We start from the raw sequence: 15,347 nt of genomic DNA, 5'->3' as shown, positions 1-15,347 counted from the left end.
GATTTGCACACATGTTAATGATATAAAAAAGCAGATCCACAAGCTATATGCGCTTTGAGCTTGTAGATCTGCTGTTTTTCAACAGCTAAAGTGGTATCTTTGATACCATGTGGAGGAGTATCGGGACACCATTTGAACCACATTTCTCCACCTACTACTGTATCACTGCCAAAACACAAAGCTGACTTGGTGGCCTTTACCACTCTCTTAGCCAGGCGTCTAACTCTGATGAAATGGAAGTCCTCTGCTCCCCCATCCAATCTTCACTGGATTAGAGATGTACTCCTACTCCACTTTATTCAATTAGAAATAATTAGATGTACCCTGAGAGGCTCGGCGGTATCCAAGTTTAAGGACACCATGGGCTCCCTTCCTCGCACTGGTAAATAACTTATACAGTTCCTAAAGCTCTTCCAGATTAAATGAGTTTAAACCTGAATCTGAGCATGCTAGACGTGATCCCCGACGCATAATTACTGTCAGTGTCACTTCCCTGTAGGACTAATCGTCCTTGTCATGCTATACCACAGTATTTTGATATGGTGTTTATATGACTTATGATTTATATGTAAACGTATCATCCTTTTGGTATGTGCCGTATGGGTGTGTCAATGGTTAAAAGCAATTATTTTCTTGTCTCATAGGAGGGCTGTGGGCAGTTCAGAAACCGTCCTCCAGTGACATCATCGATGGGGAATACAAGCTAATAGAAACTGCAGGCTTTCTAGTCCTGAAAAGTCGCAATGCGAAAATGGAAGCCATCGTTCTCACGATAATGACAATCTAAACATTTTTGTAAAATCTTGTTTAAAAAAGAATCTGCTTAATGATGATGTCACTGGAGGACGATTTCTAAACTGCCCACAGCCCTCCTATGAGACACAGACTAGAGTAGGAAAAAATCATGCCATTTTATCATGATTATTAGTGAGGACCTATTATATGAAGATAGGTTGAAAAGTGGTGAAGTGGTCCTTTGATTCTATTCTTCCTGACTATAAGGAAAGACATACCACACACATTCATACCCCTGATCCGATTGTAGAAAAATACACGGAAATGATTTAAATAATTGACAAACGGAAGAGGCTCAAAGAAACCACAGCTTTGACGATATACATTATTTCCATTGTCCTTTCCCTTCTCATCCATATTAAGACTCTCGTTCACAGCATTGGATATATATTTTTGCTCTCTGATATACTGTCGCTCTGGGCAGAAAACTTGCAACACGCTGTAACAATGGTTACAAAACCCTCCTCCAGGATGGGGATAAATGTCTTCGACAAAAGATCTTGCCGGTGCTTATTTCTTTCTTTCTCTTCCTGCAAACGCTGAGGAGGTGTAAGAAAGGATTAATACCAAATGAAATGCCTCGTGACACTTCAAAGCCTTGGCCAGGAATAAATGGAAATCTCCTTTTGTGACTTTTTTTTATCATTTTTATTTTTTGGTTCAGCAGAAATTGGACAGATATTTGGCTCTTGGCGAAGGATTTGCAACATATTGTAACAACTCTGAGGACTCCTGTCAGGGAGTGTATGAAGCAATTTCAGATAGGATAGCGGTTATTGGCATTCTCCTATAGCCCATTTTGACTTGGGAACGATTCTACAAACAATGTCTTCTAAATCATGAGTTTTCTGGAAAAACCCCAAAGATTTGTGCCACATTTTCACGATTTAAAAAAAATAGCAGACCTACAAGCTCATAGCGCGCCACCGAGTGGCGCGCTATGAGCTTGTAGATCTGCTATTTTTCAATAGCTATAGTATAACATAATGCTTAAAACACCAAAAGGGGTTCGCGCCCCAAAATGGGCTAGAGCAGCAGTAGTCTACTAACGGTTACTCTGGCGGATGACAGTGTATGTTTTCCTGCTAAGACCCGCATATATAACACATTTTGACCTGACGTAAAAAAAAAAGTCTTCTGAGAATATATACGTCGAAAAAAAACAAAACTCATGTTTCTATATCAGTGGTTCTCAATATTTCATGTCAAGGACGCCAAAAAATATCTGTATTTGGCTGCTGACCCCCATCTGAAAATATGTTGTTCCAGGAACCTCTCCAGAAGCAAAGATTCTCACTCTGAAAGAATATATATTCAAAGATTTGTGCTGCATGCATTTTTACGATTTTTCAAAAACAGCATACCTACAAGCTCGTAGGTCTGCTATTTTTCAATAGCTAAAATATAACATAATGCTTTAAAACACCAAAAGGGGTTCCCGCGCAGAATGGGATAACTGCGCCTCTGAGGCCTTGGCTATACCGACACCGGCCAAGACACGAGCCAATGGAAGGCCGGCGTTTTCCGACAGCAGCAATAAATAAATTGGGCCGAACGGAATCTAATTGCATGAGCTAGAGATGTAATTTTCCTCCGAGCAGAAGGTTTTGTGGCATTTTTACGAGCTCGCGGGAAATAAACGAGGTGATTTTCTACGCATTTTTTTTTTTGAATGAACAGCAGAACCGGGCCTTCCAGAAGTCCTGGAGCTTTAATTGCATTAGCGAAGGCAAAACGGGTCCAATTTCTTCTTCTCAGATGACGTGACCAATGCAGCTATATGTGAGAGAGAGAGAGAGAGAGAGAGAGAGAGAGATAGATGCTTTTTTCGCTATTGATATCCCGTATTGCGTCTTTGCGTTTTAAATTACAATTCTCAACTGTGACCGGCGCGGTGACAAATTCCGCTTTGATGGAAATATACTGTCTTCTGCAAAAATAGATTAAAACTCAGCTATTAAATGCAGCATACACTTGGCAAGCACAAGTTTTTTACAAACAGATTCTGGGCTTAATTGAGGTGCACTATAGTCGATGAGACTAAAGCTGTGTGCACACTCCTGCAGGATTATTTCCGATAGCCGACACCTAAGATTAACGCTCTATGTGCACGCTCCAGGGATAGGGTGAGAAGCAACGCCTAAGACTAAAGCTCTGTGTGCACACTCCCCAGGGATAGGGTGAGAAGCAACGCCTAAGACTAAAGCTCTGTGCACACTCCCCAGGGATAGGGTAAGAAGCAACGCCTAAGACTAAAGCTCTGTGTGCACTCCCCAGGGATAGGGTGAGAAGCAACACCTAAGACTAAAGCTCTGTGTGCACACTCCCCAGGGATAGGGTGAGAACATCACAGCATTAATGGTCTATAGAAAAGTGAGTAAACATGTCTTTGTAATAAAACACGCTTATTCTCACGGATTTGCCTTTTCTAAGCCAGCCCTAAGAGAAGAATTATCGGGGAGCTATGATTGGACAAAGTTCACAAGAATTAAAGCACTAAAGCGTGTAATCTGCAACGAATATTACAGAGGGTTACAGGCAGAAATAATATAATTGTCCTACTGTATTCCAGGGCTAAAATTAATAACAAAAAAAGAGAGAAAACTAATCTCTTGATCTCACACTCGCAGATTACATTCCCTGCGGTTGGTGGAAAAAGTACTCGGATGTTTAACTTAAGTAAAAGCATCAAGCTGCAATATAGACAGACGGTACTCTGTTACAAGTGGAATTCAAAATGCACTCGAGTAGAAGTACAAAAGTATTAATTGATCAAAATATACTTTAAAGTACCAAAAAGAAAAGTTTCATCTGTTCAAATGTATACAAATCTATTGGAAAAAGCTCTCTCTCTCTCTCTCTCTCTCTCTCTCAGGCGCCAAATGATGAAACATCTGCCAACAGTTGAAATATCACACAACGTACCGACTACTGTAGGACAGGCAACAACACAATACAGCGATAGATATATGCACCGACAAGAACAAGTCCATACAACAAACTAGCAGCGAGTTATAAGATATGTATCAAGTCTATGAATCAAACACCACCGTCTGTACACTTGAACTTGTTTTCTTTATTTACAACATCTCTCCAGCTCTGGATGAAAGCTGACCCTTACCCTCACCCTTATCCTCACCCCACTGCATGCTACTCAGACAGAACCCATTTTGACTTGGGAACGAATCTAAATCCTGACAGTTTCCTCGACGAACCCATGTTTCTATGTCAGTGCAGGTTCTCAAACATATGTATTTATATCATGTCAAGGACCCCAAATATATATGACATGGGCCGCCGACGACCCCCATCTGAAAATATGTTGTTCCAGGGACCCCCCCCCTCCAGTAGCAAAGATTTGAGTTAAAAACTCGCTCTGTAACAATATATATTCAAAGATTTCAGGCACATTTTCATGATTTTTTTCAAAAATAGCAGACCTACAAGCTCATAGCGCGGCACTCGGTGCCGCGCTATGAGCTTGTAGATCTGCTATTTTTCAATAGCTAAAGCAAAATTCAACAGATGGAGACATCTCCAGCATACGGAGAAACAAGCAAACCTGTCTGGTACATTTCCTAGTCCCCCTCCCCCCCACAGACACCAGGGCGTAGCGAGGCTACAGATGTAATGGAAATGCCTGTTTGAGAACAAGTACATCAGACTTTAGAGCTAAGAGACAAAGGCGTGCGTGAACTACCTGCCGACTTGCCTTCCTGTCCTTGACATTATGAATGGTCTCAAGGTCTGGCAGACAGAGACACGGACATACATATTCATCCACGCGCGCCGACAAGACGCCGTGAACTGTGTTGTGAATCAAGTCCTCCGTGTCATCTTTTTAACCACTTTCAAACTTTCCGTTCTTCTATCACTTTTCAAAACTTTTCTGAAAACAGGCGAGCGAGCTACAGTACACGTTGAGCTTGTATAGACCGGCTAAAAGGGAACTAATCAGGACTTATTTTATTATCAGTTACTTAAGTTTAGTTTTTCTCTTATTGCATTATGCCTTTACTATTGCTCTGTGAATATAGACTAAGACCTATTATGTTTTGGAAAGCACTTTGGGTCGACTGCTGACGCTGTTAAATGTGCTACTGTATATGAATCAATTGACTTGACTTTTAAGTGTTTAATCACGGCCCACGTGCCGATATATTTTACCACACCAATGGAAAGGAAATCCCTATAGTGAGAATCACCTGGTCTGCCGTGAACACTATAGCGTATCTGGTGTGGGCATGCTGATAACAACAAATAAATGCCTTGTAGTTCAGCTATTTTTGACAAAGAGATTTGTTGTAAATAAAAAGGAGTGGGCCTGCATGCCCAGGAAGGATAGGGCCCGAGGGGGGACCCATAGGTCACTGGAGTATATAGGGTTTAAGTGCTTAAATATAATACGGGAGTGACAGCAAAAGTAAAACGTTCCACAAGAGGCCACGCATGCAGCCCGAGCCATGAAACACCGTGCAGGGTGCTGCTGGACAGAAAGAAACAAGACGCCAACACACCCTGGGATCTACGCTCCCATGGACAGTCGTTCTATTATTAACCCATTCTGACCTGAGATCAGATTCATACGAGGTTTCCACTGGACAACACACTGGTCTGATTATAACCCATTCTGACGCGAGATCAGATTCTAAAAAAATGTCAATCGTTCTTCGATTTCTCAAAAATAGCAGACCTACAAGCTCGTAGCGCGCCACTCGGTGGCGCGCTATGAGCTTGTAGATCTGCTATTTTTCAATAGCTAAAGCATAGCATGATGCTAACACCAAAATGGGTTCCCGCGCACAATGGCTTAAACCCGCAAAGGTGACGTTTCCACTCGAGCGCCTCTCGCTCCTTTTAGCACCGCTAGACGCCGTGGTGGAAACGTCACCTTCAGCTGGTCCCGCTCGTAAAAGAATAAATATGGGCGACATTAACGGCGGCGGACCGCCGGTGTCTGGTCTGGAGAGAGAGAGAGGGGGCATGCGTCACATGACTCAGCACTCAGTGGTGATTCCGTCGACTAAAACTAAGACGAAAAATGTGCGTCGACTGTCACTGTCAAATGTCACTGACTAAAACTAAATGGAAACTGATGACTAAAACTGTGACTAAATATATTGCCAATTTCGTCAACAAATAAAAACTAGACTAAAATGTTAGGAAGGGACTAGTGGACAAGAGATCCAGTTTTATAGTTGCTACATCTGCTATTTGCAGCATGCAACCAAAGTGTAGGACTGTCAAAACACATTTCCGTCGACTAAATCAAGTGTAGATTTAGTCGATTAAAATCGTATGACATTTAGTCGACTAAAACTGGACTAACACTAGAACATTTCAGGTGACTGAAATGTGACTAAAACTAAATTAAACTTATTCAAAAGACTATGACTAAAATCTAAATTTGCTGTCAAAAACAACACTGCTTTGTCTTGTCTTGTCTTGTCGTACGTTTGTCTTGTTTTTGTTTCAAACTTGATTCAGGTTATGTGGTTTTTGCAGTGTCACTTCCCTGTTAGCATAGGTCTATACAATTTATTTTTCTTTTATGCTACCACAATATTTTGCATATAGTGGTCATGACATTTCTATGTACATGTAAAATTGTAAATGGTGCATTCATATAGCGCCTTTATCCAAGCCACATTACATAGATTGCATTACATTCACCCATTCACACACCGATTGCGGCGGAAGCCATGCAAGGTACCAACCAGCACGCTCTACCTCCTGAGCCACAGTCGCCCACTGTGTTATCTCTGTACATGTTATCTCTTTGGTATGTTCCGTATGGGTCACATATACTGTAATGTTATTTGATTTACTGTATACCCTGAAATCTTGAATAAACAAAACTGTGAAAAAAAAAAAAGAAAAAAAAAACACACTGCTCACCACACAGCCGGTGGAGTCCAGCTTGCGGTCGGAGATGCAGCGGAAGTTGCGGCTGCATCCTCCGTTGTCCTTGGTGCAGTCCCTGACCGGTCCGAAGGAGTCCAGCAGAACCTCCAGGCTGTCGAAGGACGAGCTGATCATCAGCTCCTCTCTGGGAATACAATACAATACATGCAAAAGATTAGTATACTGTGCACCAGGAGAATTATATATCTGGCCTGCAGGCCACGAAAGATCACAGCATCTACTGAATGTGAAGGTATAGAGCTACTCGGGGGGGCTCAATGTGTCAGTTTGTCACCTCCTCCTTCACATTCACTATAGATCACTGTGATCCTTTGTGGCCAGATGCAATTTCCTGGGGTCTAGTAGGACTATAGTAAACTAGAAAGCAGTTCCTGTAGAAACTGCGTGGGCTCGCATAAAATGCAATGTATAAAGTTATTGCCGTGTCAAGTTTGAAACTCGGGGACCGGAGTAATAGTGTTCCCATTGGTGGTCTAAATCCATAATCAAAATTTCGGGACTGTAGCATATTGTAAACAAAAGTAGAAATTGTATTAAAGCTGAAGTAAAAGTTTAAAAAAGTATGAATATTTGGAAAAACTATAGTTTAAGCATAAATAACTGCATAAAGCGGAATAAAGTATGTGGAAGTTGTAGAAGTGTTTTTAAAAGTTTTTCTTTAAAGGTAAAAAAAAAAAAAACTTTATTAAAAAAAAATCAAGTTTATTCTTTTTAAGTAAAAAAAAAAGTTTAAGTTTTTTCTTAATAAGTAAATTTTTTTTTTTAATTTTTTCAATTTTTTTTTTTTTTCAATTTTTTTCAAATTTTTCAATTTTTTTCAATTTTTTTTCAATTTTCAATTTTTTGAAAAAAAAAACCATAAAAAAAAAAAAAAAGTTTAATTTTTTTTGCGTGAGTGCGTGTGTGTGTGCGTGCGTGCGTGCGCTTGCGAGAGCTGTGTAAAGGCCAGCCAATAGGAAGACAGGGTGTGTGTGCGTGTGTGCGTGCGTGCTCTTGCGAGAGCTGTGTAAAGGCCAGCCAATAGGAAGACAGGGTGTGTGTGTGTGTGCGTGCGTGCGAAGACAGGGTGTGTGTGTGTGCGTGCGTGCGTGCGCGCGCGCTTGCGAGAGCTGTGTAAAGGCCAGCCAATAGGAAGACAGGGTGTGTGTGTGCGTGCGTGCGAAGACAGGGTGTGTGTGTGCGTGTGTGCGTGCGAGCGTGCGTGCTCTTGCATGTGTCTAGCCTAATTGCACAAATAGCAGACCTACAAGCTCACAAGGTATCGCAGAGCAACTCATTGAGATCTTGTAACTTTAATGTCAGCCCTGCAATTAAGCCCTTATATGTCTCAGCTGTGGAAGTAAAAGACTTCCACTTCTATGCCAGTACTATGACTGGGAGATTTCAATGGTCCTGGATGGAGGAAACTATGCCCGAACAAATTGCTCTATCGCAAAAAGTAAAAGTCGAATGCAAATATTTTTTTCGCTGTGAGTGGCCTGAGATATTGAGGTACACCATGTGCGATTGTGGTGTTGGTACAATCGAAAATGTGGTTATAAGAGCGAGTTAAGAATTGTCAGCGCGATAATTTCCTCGTAAGAATTATACAATGGAGGTCAATGAGCAGATTGACTGTTTTTGTGTCACTTAAAAGGCCGTAGTTCACATTCTGTATGTCTCTGTGCTTTGGTGGTCACATTGTGTGAAAGAGGACATGTGTGGCTACAAAATGACCAAAGAACATGCGTGTAAAATGAATACTTTGGCCGGGACGACAATTTGTTTGGTAAATTTTCAAGGAAAGAATTTCAGTCTCCACACTCTAGTCAAAGAAGGCCCGCACTCTAAAATGGCACTAATTACGCAAAACGGCCTGCGATTGAACTGCGATTTCGGAAAAACCGTTTAACGTATTCGAATACGGTTTGAACCACGAAAAAGTCCAGAGTCGTGTGAGTGTTCTAAAGTTTAAATCACGTTTCTACGACAAAGTATGCCAGAGTAATGAGGCTGCAAAAGTGAGGTTGATTTAGAGATAAATCCCATACAAAGTCAATGGCAGGAAAAAACTATAAATAAAGTTAAATATGTTAAAAAGTATAAACTTTTTCAAAACAACTTTTTCACGAATGAAAGTTCAAAGATTGATGAACATTATAAAGTTTGAATGAAGTTTCAAAGTGAAAGTATGACGGAGTAATAAGAGCTCAAAAAAGTTAACTGTGAAAAATGGGACCTTTCTTCCATCGACTCTCATTATAAAGGATGTTTAAAAAAGTTAAAAAGTATAAAAGTATAAAAAGTATAAAACTTTGTAAAAATAAAAATACAAGCACCCATCACTGCAAAGAGCTGAACAGTTTGAAGTTTGAACTAAATTTCTAGCATAAAGTATGTGGAAGTAGTAGTGTGTCAAAAAAAGCGGCAGAATAAAGAAACGGAATAAATATAGGCTGGCAATAACTAGTGTGTGCTCGCTGTAGCGAGCCCACAATAATAAATGGGCTGGTGGTGGCACATTTCAAAATGATCAGATCCACAAGCTCACGTCACATTGTGTGCTTGTGCGTACACGTTTGTGTGTGTGTGTGTGTGTGTGTGTGTGTGTGTGTGTGTGTGTGTGTGTGTGTGTGTGCGTGCATGTGTGCGCATGCGTCAAAGCCCTCTTTATACGCAAAGCAGCAGGTACATGTACATGTTTATTGCTGAGCAAGGTTACATGGTATCAGAGCAAGGTCACATGGTATCAGAGCACGGTCACATGGTATCAGAGCAAGGTCACATGGTATCAGAGCAAGGTCACATGGTATCACTTCATTCCACTGTTTGTATATATGTGACCAGAAAAACTTTAATTTTTATATGAGTTAATAGCACAGGCAGACTCTTCACATACTAGAGCATGTCTGGAATAAATGTCAGAGCTGAAATTGACATGTAAATATGAAATAAATGCTTAAACATGTAGCTACTGTAGGTGTAATGTTAGAGACCACAGAAGTGAACCTTTCAAGCCTGTTTTCTCAACTCCATATCTCCAAAGCTGGTGGGTCAAACTGAACAACCAATATGTAAATTTGAAGCTATGATTCCCTGCTTTTATATATGAAAAAACGAAAACATTCGCTCTGAAAGAATATATATTCAAAGATTTGCACCACGTGTTTGTATAAATTTAATTTGAATAACCTTGCTCCTTAGCCTGCTTTTGCAGAGGAACGGCACTGGGTGATAATAAACATCACATTCCTATAACACCATTTCTAATGAACCTTGCCAAAGGGTGAAAACTAAATTATGCTCCTTGATCTAGCATACAAAGAAGAAAGGGGGGGGGGGGTTGTGTTATTGTTTCCTTTCACATTCATTCAGGCTACTGTTCGGTTCTGCTTTCTCGTCTACATATAAGGAAAAAGCCATTCGTTGCCGTCCGCAAGTGATGCTATCGCACAAACCATTTCTTTTATTTTATAATTGTCCTTTGCGTCATTGTCATGTATTCGGCGGACGATAACAAAAAATGCACTTGAAATGCAGAGAGAGATAGATAATTTTCACGAATAAGTCAGACATGAACTTAATTGGGTTCGTTCTGTTCAGCTCGTTCCGAAAAATCGGTGACTCCCAGGTTGAATATACGCGAACGATTCGAAACAACAAACGGTACAATAGCACTGATTTATGCCAAAATAAAATCAAAAACCTCAAAAATTGAGTTATGAGGTTTCCTCCCGACAGCAACGATATTGTTTTTGAACGGAAATGACAAACAGACGGCAGCTTCTGTAGCTCTTCCCCCAACATTGACGACACAGGTCGGTTCTTAATAAACGGGCATTTTTTTCCCGGGCATTCTTCTCATCCCTCAGTTGTTCCATCCATGCCGTGAGAACTATATGATATATATATATATATCACAGTACATACTATTGATCAAACAAATGAAATACAAACATGTAGAAATGTGCAGGTGAACATGTCCATTGTGTACATCAGACAAAACAACACAACATCAAAGACTAATCTAAAATATAGAATACCTCGTTGGCCGCTTGTTGCGAAAAGAGGTTCTTGAATCTTGAGTTGCTTAATGTTCTTATAATGTCCTTTGACAGACTGCTTTAGCTTCAGACGCCTTTCTTACTTTAACAGTTTGTAACACACTAAACGAACTGCAAGTGTGCTGCTGCTTCCTTCATGCAAACCAGAGTCTGAGTGAGTGAGACAAAGTTTGTAGCACCTGTGTGCAATGCCAGGCAATCATGCATCAATCAGTCAATCAATCATAGTCCAGTGTTGCTACTGACAGACAGGGAACTTGGTTCTGCCTCAGATAGTTATCACATGTTTTACATTTACATATGAACCACATATTTATTATTGTATCATGAAATTATTATGAATTATGCTTCATGATTGCATTTACACGGTGCTACTTTAGTTCGGAGAGGGTCCAAACGTGACCAAATGTTAGACTTGTACCCTCTCAGAGTTACAGATGGGATAGCTTAACTGATTATTTTTCTTTATTTATTTTTTTTACAGTGTAAACAAAACATAGCTTAACTGAAAGATAAATCAATTTATTCCAACCCTTTCCTTCTGAAGTACCTGGGATTAATTATCCCATTTATACCCGTCTCTATTTACTTTGGAGTCGTTTCTTATTCAAATGCGGAAAAGATAAAAGTTAAATCTCCCACGAATAAACGGCAACTCAAATAACTAAAATGTCTGCAAAGATTTCACATCAAAGGGACTCTTCTTCAACAAACAACTTTACCTAGCGGTTTCTTTCAGTTAAGGCGCTTAGAGCCCAGGTATAAAAGGGCCATATACCTTCCCCCTAAACAAGGCAACGGGTTCCAACCTTTTTAATACCAAGCACCACCACAGAAAATATATGGCTCTCCAAGTACAGTAAGTACCACCAACCATAATAACTGATGCTAAAATACAAATGCTCCATCCTATTCAGCTATTAAAAAGTAATGCCCCATAAAAATGGGTCGCTGACCCACAGTTTGTAAAACAGTGCACTACAGCATACAGTACAGTACTGACTGGTGCATGTTGCTTTGTTTTTCCTTGCCACGGATTGAGACGTGGTGACAAATAATATGATTATCAAACACGGGCTCCCGGGTGTGCGTGTGTGCGAGTGTGCGTGTGTGCGTGTGTGTGTGTGTGTGTGTGTGTGTGTGTGCGAGTGCGAGTGCGAGTGCGAGTGTGTGTGTGTGTGTGTGTGTGTGTGGGGGATAAGCTCCTCCAAAGCAGAGTAAATCAGCCCCAGCTATAGAGCTTCTCTGTGGTGGTGAAGAGGACCCTGATAGCCCCCGAGGGAGGCCGAGAGGGAGCCTTCATCACGTCGTACATCACAGACAAATGGAATTATTTACACATGAAGCGATCCCTCCAAGAGAGAGACGTCAAATGAAAATGAAATATTGAAAGAAGAGAAAGAGAGAAAGAGAAGAGGTGGTTTTTGAGATGAGGTAAACAAACGCTCAGTATACTGCGAGACAGCGCGTTGTACACATGCGTACACGTAGGTGCATAGTATGTACGTGCACGTACGGTACAGTCCTATTCGTCTGTGCCTCAATCTCAAAATGACATTGATGGGTACCTATGGGTATTTATGTTAGACACACCCACAGACACACCCCCAGATTCTCAGCCACACCCACAGGTTTATTTTAATATGTGGAGTGGCTATTCAACCACCAGGTGGCGTCGGCCCATGATGAGCAGAGCTGCATGCACTGAGTCTTAATATGTAGCTTCTAGCAATATGCAGTAAATTTGTACTGTAAACTAAAGTATCAATACTGTAATATTGAAATACATTGAAATACATACTGTTACAAGTAATATTTATTTGAGTAAGCGGTTAGGGTCCATTTGGTTCCATTTCTACACTCTAAAGAGTCACTGCTATAGCTGTAAAAACCTTCTCTTATGGGGGTCCCTGGCATATCTTTTCAAATGGGGGTTCCTGGCATATATTTTTCAAATGGGGGTCCCTGGCATATCTCTTCAAATGGGGGTCCCTGGCATATATTTTTCAAATGGGGGTCCCTGGCATATCTTTTTCAAATGGGGGTCCCTGGCATATCTCTTCAAATGGGGGTCCCTGGCATATCTTTTTCAAATGGGGGTCCCTGGCATATATTTTTCAAATGGGGGTCCCTGGCATATCTCTTCAAATGGGGGTCCCTGGCATATCTTTTTCAAATGGGGGTCCCTGGCATATCTTTTTCAAATGGGGGTCCCTGGCATATCTCTTCAAATGGGGGTCCCTGGCATATATTTTTCAAATGGGGGTCCCTGGCATATCTTTTTCAAATGGGGGTCCCTGGCATATCTCTTCAAATGGGGGTCCCTGGCATATCTTTTTCAAATGGGGGTCCCTGGCATATCTCTTCAAATGGGGGTCCCTGGCATATCTTTTCAAATGGGGGTCCCTGGCATATCTTTTTCAAATGGGGGTCCCTGGCATATCTTTTTCAAATGGGGGTCCCTGGCATATCTCTTCAAATGGGGGTCCCTGGCAACTCTATCTCTCTCCCTCCCTCCATCTCTCTCTCCCTCCATCCCTCACTCCCTCCCTCTCTTCCTAAACAGTGGTCCCTGAGGGGCTCCAGGTGGTCCCCAGCTAAATGGATAGTTGTTAACCAAATGGACCCTTATAGATATTTAACTCTATTAAATGTACTCTATTACAAATAGTGGCATAGATAGTCAGGGTCTGTCTGTCTGCCTGCCTGCCAAATTACAATATTTGCCTCTGAGATGTGGAGTAGAAGTAAAAGTATTGGAAATCGGTAATACTTTAGGCTCTTTGGATGCAAGAGAATATAGAGTATTTTTATTCATATTTAATGATGTTCAGGAGTTTAATACATTATGTGAGCTGAAATGCTTCACAGTTTCCTGGCACAGTGGCAAGACAGTTCATATTACCCCACCCCCCACGGCGCATCCAACACCTTTAGCTGTGTCCCAAACAAACAAACAATGGAGCCAGGGTGAAATGTTATTCACTTCCTATGTTTTTTCCCTGCACACTGTTCTTAAAGGATTCAATCAATCAATTACATGAACCCTAACGCAATGTTGTTTGTTTTGAATGTATATATCATTAGTTTTCATGTTCCATTTAGGTTATTTTTTATTGTAATATGGGGTATTTGTAAGGGAATTAAAATGTTCAGAAGTGACAGACTACACTATGCATCCACTGCACACAAAATGGAGTGGAAACTGAGTTACATGTCCTAACCGTACAGAACTTCTGGGCTGTACGTTTTGATTAATTGAATACACAGGACCTCAATGGAAACAGGCCATATCTTGGGGTTAATCCTTTTGGTAAATGGTAAATTGTGCTTTTATATAGCGCTTTTATCACAATCGCTTTATATCATACTCTTGTTTGTATTCAACTTGACTTTATGTGCGTGTTTCTTACAAATAAAGTAGTCAATCCATCAATGAGTTATACAATGGAATCCTCATTTATCTCTGAGAGTGTAGCCTACAGGAGTCTGGTTTGAACTGAAATGTACTTCATGTCAAACTGTAGGTGCTTTCCTGTGCTTCCCCCCCTGCATACCGTTCATAAAGTATTAAATCAATCAACATGAACCCTAACATTAGGTTGTTTGTTTTGAATATATCATTAGTTTCCACTTTCCATTTAGTTTAGTTTTTTATTGTAATATGGGGTATATAACTGATTGATTAATTGACTCGGTTATTTAACAGTTTGCAATAAACAAGCACAGAAAGTACATCTTGGTGGTGTGTAGCGAATCTTGTGGACCAGACCCATTGCAAGATGCTGTACTCTGTTGTCAACCCTAAGCCCTTCCAGCCTTTCAAAGTGTGGAGGTGTTAGTTGGATTCGGGGGTTGAGGCCAAGTAGTAGCCTGACCAGCTTATTAGCATGTCTAAAGAGACAATTGAAGCTGGAGATCCTAGTGAGTTCTGTCGGAGTAGCACAATAAGCATTTAGAAATTCAAAAGAATCTTGAGTAAACAAATTAGGAGGGAAGGACAGATTTACAGACATACCAATAGTAGTGAAAAGTATTTTTACTTTTTTTCAGTAACACACACGCACGCACGCACGCACGCACACACACACACACACACACACACACACACACACACACACACACACACACACACACACACACACACACACACATATAAATATATATATATATATAATATATATATATAAAGCTCCTTTGAATTTAATTTAATTTAGATTTTCTGTCTCATTTCAAGTTTTCAAATATATAAAAATATTTTGAAAATAGCAGATCCACAAGCTCACACGCTATTTTAAAATGGCCAAATTGTGTATAGTTGTTAATGTGTATTTTATTTACTTCTACTCCATTACATCTCAGAGGCAAATATTGTATTTCTACGCCACTACATTTATTTGCAAATTTTAGTTAATGTACAGTTAATGTACAGTCCTCAGAACAGGGGGTATTTAATTGCAAACATTTCATCAATAATCATCAAGACAATATTCAGATTAAAGAGACACGCCAAGGACCCCCCACCCGAAGAGACACGCCAGGGACCCCCCCTCCATAGACTAATGGCTATAGCTCTAAAAACCT

The 15,347-nt window shown here is 40.6% G+C and overlaps 1 protein-coding gene across 1 annotated transcript in view; it reads right to left on the bottom strand.

Annotated features, from left to right (window-relative positions):
- The window catches only part of astn1 (astrotactin 1), a gene marked incomplete at both ends in the record, with an annotated part of 464,656 nt that overhangs the window by 239,457 nt on the left and 209,852 nt on the right, over positions 1-15,347 (bottom strand). The window contains 1 exon segment of the mRNA XM_080778845.1: positions 6,694-6,844. Coding sequence (XP_080634971.1) covers positions 6,694-6,844 — 151 coding nt within the window.

Source organism: Protomyctophum bolini (assembly GCF_963924005.1).
Source record: "Protomyctophum bolini genome assembly, chromosome: 12".
Taxonomy (NCBI): Eukaryota; Metazoa; Chordata; class Actinopteri; order Myctophiformes; family Myctophidae; genus Protomyctophum; species Protomyctophum bolini.
This window is presented reverse-complemented; position numbering and strand designations above follow the sequence as displayed.